Raw genomic sequence first — 9,618 nt, 5'->3', positions numbered from 1 at the left:
GGATCGTCTCTTGCGAAAGCCCGTGGCCATTGTGGCTGACGTTACTGGATGACGTCCCGCGCCAGCTCGGCTTGGGAAATGTGCTAGAATACTTCGACAGCATGGACTCCATCTGCGTAAGGCGAGAGGCACGCTCTTCTTCCTTGCCTACGGCTGTCCCAGACAGGATTCTGAGAAGGAATGAAGCGAGTTGCGTTATGCTCGGGTTGTTGTAGACAAAGTTCAGTGGGATGTCATGAACGGAGAGCTTAGTTGTGGTCCTTATAGCGTGAAGCACTGTATTTCTGATCCAGGTAGCTTGCAAAATAGGCCTCGTAAGTCGGAATGTCACAGACAGTGGGGCGCAGAGCAACATACCTATCGCCGCCCTGCTAGAACAGGTCTTCGTCATCTTCGATATTGGGCACCTTCATAACCTTCTTGACCACCCCTCGGACGTACGTTCGCACAGTCTCAGCTGACCAGGAAGGGGGAACAGGGATATCCACTTGTGAGGATTCTTCGAGCTTCTTGTACAGCTCTTCGATCTCTTCTGCGTACTCATCTAGTGAGACGTGACGACGGGGCGTTCCCTTCGCCGTGTACTGGAACGGCTTGTTCGGCTTCGTGACTGTGATGAGCTATATGGAGAGTGAGCCGAAGCCTACAAGAAAAGAAGCTTGCGCAGTGACTCACGTCTTTGAACAACCGTGAGTGTGAAGGTGCGAATTCGTTTACGCGCATAGGGCCTCGCAGGCGAAGCGAAGACCCTCCACATGGTAAAGAGGACCCAAGTTGCTCCAGCTCCTGAGCAAGGAGCACGCCGGGCCCGACGCGCACGGGTACGTATACGAGCACGAGCACGAGCATTCGGAGGGAGTGTCGAGCTGGCCGCACCTGACGAAGCCGACGCTCGTCCACGACGAGGCCGGCTACTTCCTGCTGCACGGGATCGTGAGGGCGCGTGGGGCGCTGGGCACGCCATTGAATCGGCTCCAGATGTAGATCAGGAGGGGGAGGCAGATGCTGTTGCGGAGGTGTCGGTGCAGAGGCAGAGGGGCGCGACAAACTCGCGGAACTCGGCCTCATCGAGATTCGCGAACGTGAGCGCCTGAATGTTCGGGGTCTCGAACAGGGACGACATCTTGCATGCTGTTTCGCCGGAGAGCTCGAGGTAGCGGAGCGTGGGGATGTGCAGCGGCGGGTACGCGCGGCCAGCGTGGAGGTGGATGGATGTGCCCCGGAGAATGAGCGCACGGATATTGGGCGACGGGGAGGTGACACTCCGGAATTGCTCGTACTGGAGCCTGGTTTGGTACCAGAGCCAGCGGAGGTCGACGAGGTTATGGAGGGGTGGCGCGGACCACGGGGTGGACAGCGAGTCGAAGCGAACGAAAGTGAGAGCATCGGCGCCGCCCTTGAGGACCTCCTGGTTTCCCTGGTAATCAGTGAGGGAGAGCTGGAGGTGGCGGAGCATGGGAGCGCCGGCGTTGGCGGGGCGGCCACCGACTACGTAACTTGTGGCTGGTTCGGAGTGTGTGAGTGCGAATCGACGCCATCGATCGGTACGGCCGTGGATGTTTGATGTTTGTCCAGAGATCGGGGGTGTTGAGCGCCATTTCGCGCTAATGGCGGGAGACAGCGACAACGAGAGGGCACGGGAGAGTTATTGATGATCCGATGATCCGATGGTCCTGCGGCATGCGACTCCCCGCTTTGAAAAATTAGCTCGAGTACCTTCCGAGAGAGGCACAAGACGGGGATGAGGAATGTTGAGAGGACCTCTATGCGTGCGCAAATGCAAAACAGCATCGCCTCGTTCAGGTGGACCTAGCTCGTGAGCGAGCTCACAGCAGGGCTGAAGTATGGGTCATCCACGTCCGCCGAAGGCTGAACGAAGACGCGCCAACCATTAAATCCATATTGAAACCGGTCTCGGCCATATTTATCCTGAAAACGCTTGTCTTGTTTGATGAGAAGCGGCCTGACGGTTGATTTCGTCGATGACGGAGTGGATAGTGGACAAGGTCATTTCCTAGCTACTAGTCTGGTTTGAGTAAAGATGCGACAAGTAACCAGAGTCTGGCCGACGTACCTGTGAAGGAGAAAGGCAGAAAGAGGCGTCGGCGATCGCGAACGCAGACGAGCCCAGCGCATCCGCCCCGCTCGGCCCTTACCGGCGCACCAGCGCTCCACATCGACATCCCGGATAGGCGTCTCTTTTCCGCATCCGCTTCCACATCGCCCACCACAACGCCTGCGGGCACGAAGGGTGCAATCCATCGGTGTCCGCCGTATCCTCAGTGTGATCGTCTAATGTGCAAGCGCATATATCTAGTATATCGCTGCGATCACGGTTACGAGCTGATCAGGTCAGTCCATTCAGCATCGTACGCGCGCGGCACCTTCCTAATAACCTTTTCGCGCCGTCTACAGAGTCGCAACGCTCCTGGGTCAAGAAGAGAGAGCATGAGGGACAAGTGATTAATGAGAGAGCATGTCCAAGTGCGCACCGCCTTCGTCCCCACTCGCTTACATTTGGTTGCGAACTCCGCTGGCTGCAGCGTGGTTTTTTTGAACCGCCATTCGAAACCTGCTGCTGCTGTGGCCATCTCGCCTACTTGCTGTGACCAACGGCTTGGGCTTGGGGGTAACCTCCCCCCCTCTGACCCGAGAGGTCTTCTCGCGCGCCATGTGTATGGTATCAGTCAGCATATGACGTAACGAGAACACCACGCCAACGGGCGACTCAGTATGATGCGAAATTTAGTCCTATCACGACATCAATCAACCCCTGGCAGCAAACGGGACGTAGAGGAAGAAGCCTTGCGTGGAAGTGACAAGGGAAAGACAGGTAAGAAAACCTCAAGTCGATGCAAGTCGTGAAGCTGATGGACGCTGCCTCAACGATGGTACCATTTAGAGTCCAAGTCCTTTCCTTTCCTTGACATCATCATCGCGCAGAGACCCTCTGGAAGGTGGCACGAGCGCTGGAAATCGGAGGCTCCTCTAGGCTATAAGTAACGATGCCCACGGCGAATCTAAGCAAAACTGGTGTTGTGACACTTGCTTAGATCAATCTCAACGACGAGGTGCATAGCAGGCTGCGGCACATCAGCGTCGTACGCGGTAAAGGCTGCAACCTCTGGCCTTGCACCCCGACATCGTGCATAAGGCGTAAAGCAGAAGTACGACGAGCTCGGATTGCCCTGCCAGCAGCACGCGGATGGAACGATACTTGCGGTACATTGGGACAGCAGCGCCTGTAAGAGACTTGGCCGCAATGGCAGACGCGCTGGATTGTCTGGGATCCCCAATCAATTTCATCGGGCTGTCGTATGGGACCATTGTTAGGTCGTGGTTTTTGGGTAGTGCGTGTTCCCCCCGGTATATCGTTGCGAGGATACACGGCTGAGACATCCACTTTGATTTGTTCCTCGAGGTGAGCGGGCAGATGTGCGTATGTCGGGAGATGGCTCATCTCGGTTGTAGCGTGCAGGTCGCGTTATCCTCGACGGCGTCGTCGGTCCTCGGGCGGATATCTTCGATCCGGACCTCGGCGTGCTCGTGCGTACCTAGGTCAAATCCATGTTTGCCACCGGAAGGGACTGATCTCTTTACTGTATCTCAGGGTTGGCCTAGTCAATTGATATCGTCAGATGACGTATACAAAGGCGTCGTCACGGCCTGTGCCCTAACAGGTCCTGAAGGCTGCGCGTTCGCATCCGCCGGAGATGTCCATGACCGTGTTCAAGCTATGCTCAAGGCGGCGCATGATGCTCAAGGCGACACATGATGCTCAAAGTGCTAACGCGTCCGTTCGTCAGACGTCAGGACAAATGAACAGTAAGTGCGACGACCGTTTGCATACAACGCGAGCACCCCCTCACAAGCACGATCCTCTAGCTTAAGCCTTCTAGCCCAACATGTACACTATGACCACGTGGCCTAAGTACATGAACGTCATCCATCCCCAGGCGGAGCAATTCGTGCTTTCCGAATCTCAGAGTATCCCTACTTCCACGAAGCAGTCAGGGACGTTTAGGTGACTATCTAGTCTTTCCGTGAGTAACCCATCAATCAAGACTCTGATAGCGAAGTGGTAGCGTTTTCAAGCGAGTCAAGGAACGTCACATACACCACGCAAGCAATCATGTGCAGTGACGCCGCCGACGCGACCGCCAACGATACCATGCAGAACGTGCTCAAGATTATTGTCTCGACGTCGCAGAACGAATCTCATATGTGTACGCCTTCGTGATCCTTTCCAAAGTCATGGGTGCATGCAACTCATAGAGCGTGGTTATGCAGACGCTGCGCAGTGGCCTGCAACCACATTCGCTTGCTCCTTCTGGCCAGGGCGCGCTGTCGAGCGATGCACAGGCCCTTTCAACAAGACCCTTGCCAACAGCATTCTCGTGATCGGAAACACGGTGTGTCTCAATAACGATCGTAAGCGTTCATGTCGAAGCTGACATAGATGCAGTACGACCCGGCAATCCCTTTCCACGGCGCGAAGACAGTGGCAGACGGTGTTGGAGACCAGGCAGCTCTATTTAGATTAGACTTTATCGGCGTGAGTGACTATCTCTTCATGTGGCAATCTTGGCTCGCATGTTGAATCCTTCGTTGGCTGGCAGCACACCTCTCAAACTGCCCCTGGCGGATCTTCCTGTCTCAATGACGACATTCTGGCGTATTCCACTAGCAGCACGGTAAGCATCACCCTCGAGCTCCCTTAGACTACAACTGTACGTCAGGTCTGATGTTCAATGCTAGCAAACACGGCGTCGGAGCATTCGCAACGTGCAGCTTCCAACGCTCGGAGCTCGTTCTCGTCGAGGAGCCTCTGTACACCGTCTCAGAACGTACGTCTCCGGCAGAGATCGCGACTCTATTTCGACATTTGTGGTCTGAGCCTCTTCAAGTCCAGTACAGAGCGCTGTTGAGTAAGGAACGCAATGTCCAAGTCGAGTGTCGAACGCGGCGACAATTTGGGCAGAGATGGCCCGCTCTCCGGACCGGGGTCCCGCTGGCTTGCGGCGCCTGCTGGTGTTCGCATTTGACTAGCAGCCTCAAGTTACTTCGTCTGTGCCTACTCGCTGCTGTTCCCTCTCTGGACACTGCTGTAGTGAATATGTAACGCCTGCGGACGCTACTTGCCCCTGTTGCTTGTCGTGTTGCACTGAACTTTGACCGGGATCCTGCTGTCCAGCGAGCTATCTTGCGCACTACTAGCAGCTTGTCACCCATCGTGCCCTCCCATGTCCATGTCAATTTCTGCACGATACATGCCCCTAACTGTTTCTCGCTCTTCTGTGTGTTTATATGTCGATAGAACGGCAGACTCGTAGATCCGCCGTTGCCTGGGCCGTGGAGAGAGATCACGTGTGATTTGGCAACTAGGGGAGGAAGGACAAGGCTTTACATGATCGACAGTCGTATGGATGAGCGAACGAGGGTATGGGCATACAAGTCACCGTAAGCGAGATCGAGGGTATACGGACATCTAGCATACACACATTCTGATCTATCTAGACAGACGGGAAGCGGAGCGGAACAAGGGTAGTCGGTTATCTACACGAGTCGAGTTGAAGTCGTTCGGGATGATGTCCTCTAGTCGACGACCCAAGACGGTCCCATTCCATCCTGTAGACCACAACATCGTCCCGTCTGGAGTAAATGCAACATGCATGACCGCGTCGCCGTGATCGGAGAGCGTCGCTGAGCACGACCCGTCGCTAGTCCTCCACACCCTCACCGTCAGGTCACTGGATGCAGAGGCGATGTACTGCCCACATGGGGAGAAGCATGCTGCGGACACCAATCTCTCGTGCCCCTCGAGCGACTGGACCATGGCACCATTCCGTGTGTTCCATGTCTTCACTGTGTTGTCGCTCGACGCTGAGAGCAGCAGCCGACCATCCGGAGAAAAGGCCACATCGAGGACTTGATCTTCGTGTGCCTTCCACCACAGAGGATCCTGTCTGGTCTCCATATTCCAAACGCGGATCACCCCATTCATATATCCGACAGCAACGCGTGTACTTTTCGGGCTGAATCTGGCTGTGACGGGATAGTCGTTCGGGCCATCTTGCTGACGTTGGAGTTGGAGTGACATGTATGTGCGGGACGGAAGTTTCCAAACGCCACAGCTGTCTGGATGGTGGACTAGAAACCACTGGCCGTTGGGGGAAAACAGGGGGTCAATGATTGTTGTTTCGTCAAGGGCCCGTAGCAGCTGGAATGATCGTCCGTCCCACAGTCGTACAGTGTCGTCGGCGTCGCGGGACGCGATGTATGCACCGTTGTCCGACCACGCGCAGCCTCTGATGTAACCCAGATTATGGCCTTCGAGGGTAGCCGTTTGGTGCGGGCGGTCACGGCTGATGTCCCAGATGACGACCTGCCCGCCACTACCTGCGGACGCTAGGTGACGGCCGTCTGGTGAGAACGCGAGATCCGAGACCTGTCTGTCGTGGGCGAACCACTCTTCCGAGATGCAGGCAGTTCGGGCATCCCAGAGAATGATGGTGGAATCATCAGAGGCCGTCGCCACCCACCGCCCATCTGGCGAGATGACAAGTGCGTTGACGCTTGAGTCATGCCCAGGTAGACCAGCTACTCAAGTCAACGTCCGACTCGGAAACATTTTGATTCAACGGGACTCACAGTATTTGACATCTTCTGTCAGCGCCCATTTCTCGCTTATCGGACAGAGCCACCTGCGGAACTCGTCCGACCAGGAGATCTTCCGTTCGTTCAGGATGAGGCCTTCGAGAACTGTCAATAGTACGCGATGGGAGGGATATCTGAGCAAGACGTTTTCCAATGCTGCATAGAGCTCCAAGCTAGCAGATTGACGGCATTCACTGTATAACTTTCCAACCTCGCTATCCCAGATGACCAGAGTAACATCGCCTATAGCTGTTAGTTCCGAATCGCGTAAGACTTGAATAGCATAACGGAGTTTCTCGGTCTCGGCTCGTATCCACCATGTCAGGGAGGGCTGGAGATCCGCGCCTAATTGAGGACGCGGCATAGACGAGGCTTCTACTTTGGATTATAAGGAGGATACAACTAGGAAATGGAATGAGATGCGCACGAGTACATTTCCGCACTGCAGGCGTAGCAGTAGTCGCAGGTCGAGCTACGTAAACCAATAGCTCAACGACCTGATCATCCACGTCTGGAAGTATCTAAAACGAAACCCAGCGTATTGAAATTGAGGAGCACAGATGATCACGTTGTCCCTCACATTCAGTGTTCGCAGCTGTAATGGGCGAGAGGAATGATCTTGTATCACTGGAGTACCTCCATGCGTCTTCAGACGCAGACGCTCGCAGGTGAGGTTCTCGACGTTCGGGAAGGCCGAAAGGAATTGAAGGAAAGCGGTTCCCGTCTGGAACCAAGCCCAGCGAATCGTCAGGTTCCGAAGGCTAGTCGCGAATTGCCAACCACAGAGTGGAGTGGTCCAGCTTGGTCCGTGGTTGCCTAGATCAACTGAAGAGATCCTATCGAATGTAACATGACGGAGACCCGGGAGGATGGACAGCAGGGGGAATGGATTAAAGAAATCCCCGGCCCACGGAAATGACAGAGATCGCACGACAGGTTGAAGGTGGGGCTGAGCTTGGACGGCATGATAGAACGCTATGAGCTGCTTCATGCTGAGGAGGTCGACATTCGTGAAGAGAACGAAGAAGGTGCGAGGCTGGAGCTGCCTGCAGGTGAGAGCGAAAGCGCACAGCGTGACCATGTCGCCGGAGCAGCAGTCGATGACCTTCTCGATGACCTCCCATGGAAGCGCCGGGGATTGCGCGGGGGATGAAACCGAAGGCGAAGGATGCAGGGAGGTCGCATGATCATCCATGAGGAACATGGGCCGCTGGAGTTGGTGAGTGATACGGTGAGTTCAAGAGGGACCGGGGGCGAGCTATGAGACGGACTCGCAGGCTGTGCTGAGATGGACTTGAGGGCTGTGCTGAGATGATCAGGTGAGACATCACGAAAAGAAAAGCAATCAGATCATCAGCAAAAGTACACAATGATTGGTCTCGATTCTGCTTGAAAACCCTCATATCTAATCCATACAGTCTTTAACCGGTCCTTCGGACACCCATGGGTCCCTCGGACGCTCCCTCAATCCTGCGCTCCCCTTGACTTCCTCTTCAATTCCATGTATCTCAATGTCATCCTACAGCATATAATACACTAGATCTTGATTTTCGTGTCTCCCCGTTGTCTGCACAATAATATAAGTTGTCATCTTCACCTGAGATCTGCCATTTTTGGGTTGTTTTGGCTTTCATAAGCGAAGTCGCTGCTGCCGTCTCTCCAGATTGACAAGATATGTCAAGTGGTATCCTCAAATGACACCGCTGGAATTTATATGCTTATCGGGCTCAAAATGTGCTCACCGATGTCGCGATCTTACGAGCGACTCGAGGAGACATTTGCCGAAGTAAGCGCTCAGTCACGCCTTCTAAATCTGGTTTGGCCGTACTGAACGTCCGCTCGGACTGGACAAGCGCTCTAGCAGCGTAGACCGATTAATCAGATATCATTGCCCTACTTCACCATCCACCATGCCTGGTCGTCGCGCACTATCCAAGACAAAGAAGGCTCAGATCGATGCCGAATTTCAGGAAGAATGGGTCACCATCGCAGCCAACCGGTACACAGAAGAGCAACAGTCTGGGAAGAAGAAGCTGAAGGGCGTGAGAGCAATCTGCAAGGAAGTGGAGAAGGAGTGCTACGAGAAGACCGGAACGTCCATCAAGCTGCCAAAAAGCACCGTCTCCGATCGAGCCAGCGGCAAGCCCAGCATCCGAGACTTCAACGCAGAGAAGAGGTGGCTACAGGCGGATGAGGAGGAGGAAGTCATCGACTTCGCTATCAACGCCGCGCTCCGAGGGTTCCCGCTCAATCACCGACGTTTGCGGGAGCATGTCAACCGGATATGTTGGGCGCGAGAAGCACCAGGCTTCCCTGAAGATGGCGTGGGTCAGGAATGGACAACGCGGTTCGTTGAGCGCCATTCAGAGAAACTGAAGCCGTACTGGTCCCATTCTCTCGACAGCTCCCGCGCACGTGCAGTCAATCCCCACACTCATAAAGCATACTTTGATCTCCTTGAAAAGACGATCAAGGGCGAGGAGGGTGAGGAGGAGATCAGCCCAGACTGTATCTACGGTATGGACGAGACTGGGATCCAGGAGGGTGTCGGCTTGAAGGAGAGAGTACTCGGACCTGCCGGACAGAAGGTCCAGTACCAACAACGCAGTGGTGAGCGAGAGAACATCACTGTCGTTGTTACGATCTGCGCCGATGGTACCTCGATTCCGCCTGCCGTAATCTTCAAGGGACAGGCCTTTCACACGAAGTGGAAGCAGAACAACCCGCTCAAGGCCGTGTAAGTGAGATAACTATCATTTTTCTATGCCATGCTAACACAGCAAAGCCTTGGTCATTCGCCAAAGGGCTATGTAGATGGCGAGATTGGGATTGAGTGGATCAAACACTTCGACAAGCACACGAAGGAGAAAGCTGCAGGGAGACGTCGCCTCCTCCTCGTAGATGGTCACGCATCACACTACACCTTTGGGTCCTCGATTACGCCCGAAAGACAACATACTT

At 54.7% G+C, this 9,618-nt stretch overlaps 6 protein-coding genes across 6 annotated transcripts; 3 read left to right on the top strand and 3 right to left on the bottom strand.

Annotated features, from left to right (window-relative positions):
• Positions 1-371: 371 nt before the first annotated feature.
• On the bottom strand, positions 372-849 carry DICSQDRAFT_170183 (uncharacterized protein; the record flags this gene model as incomplete). The annotated part of the gene is made up of 2 exons (XM_007365813.1): positions 372-620; positions 676-849. 2 exons carry the CDS (start codon positions 847-849, stop codon positions 372-374), a joined length of 423 nt encoding a protein of 140 aa, XP_007365875.1.
• A 136-nt stretch (positions 850-985) lies between these two features.
• On the bottom strand, positions 986-1,456 carry DICSQDRAFT_170182 (uncharacterized protein; the record flags this gene model as incomplete). The annotated part of the gene is made up of 1 exon (XM_007365812.1): positions 986-1,456. One exon carries the CDS (start codon positions 1,454-1,456, stop codon positions 986-988), a length of 471 nt encoding a protein of 156 aa, XP_007365874.1.
• Positions 1,457-3,630: 2,174 nt separating this feature from the next.
• DICSQDRAFT_180706 (uncharacterized protein) lies at positions 3,631-4,721 on the top strand (the record flags this gene model as incomplete). The annotated part of the gene is made up of 6 exons (XM_007365811.1): positions 3,631-3,825; positions 3,886-4,024; positions 4,086-4,226; positions 4,291-4,412; positions 4,466-4,555; positions 4,620-4,721. Exons 3-6 carry the CDS (start codon positions 4,133-4,135, stop codon positions 4,719-4,721), a joined length of 408 nt encoding a protein of 135 aa, XP_007365873.1. The 5' UTR covers positions 3,631-3,825; positions 3,886-4,024; positions 4,086-4,132.
• A 788-nt stretch (positions 4,722-5,509) lies between these two features.
• On the bottom strand, positions 5,510-6,589 carry DICSQDRAFT_60490 (WD40 repeat-like protein; the record flags this gene model as incomplete). The annotated part of the gene is made up of 2 exons (XM_007365810.1): positions 5,510-6,041; positions 6,300-6,589. Coding segments are annotated over 2 exons (822 nt in total), but the record flags the coding sequence as incomplete, so codon positions are not given.
• A 1,990-nt stretch (positions 6,590-8,579) lies between these two features.
• On the top strand, positions 8,580-8,942 carry DICSQDRAFT_17077 (uncharacterized protein; the record flags this gene model as incomplete). Its single annotated transcript, XM_007365809.1, has 1 exon — positions 8,580-8,942. A coding segment is annotated over one exon (363 nt), but the record flags the coding sequence as incomplete, so codon positions are not given.
• Positions 8,943-9,176: 234 nt separating this feature from the next.
• Positions 9,177-9,587, top strand: DICSQDRAFT_60656 (CENP-B protein; the record flags this gene model as incomplete). The annotated part of the gene is made up of 2 exons (XM_007365808.1): positions 9,177-9,394; positions 9,443-9,587. Coding segments are annotated over 2 exons (363 nt in total), but the record flags the coding sequence as incomplete, so codon positions are not given.
• Between the last annotated feature and the right edge of the window lie 31 nt (positions 9,588-9,618).

This window comes from Dichomitus squalens (assembly GCF_000275845.1).
Source record: "Dichomitus squalens LYAD-421 SS1 unplaced genomic scaffold DICSQscaffold_14, whole genome shotgun sequence".
Taxonomy (NCBI): Eukaryota; Fungi; Basidiomycota; class Agaricomycetes; order Polyporales; family Polyporaceae; genus Dichomitus; species Dichomitus squalens.
This window is presented reverse-complemented; position numbering and strand designations above follow the sequence as displayed.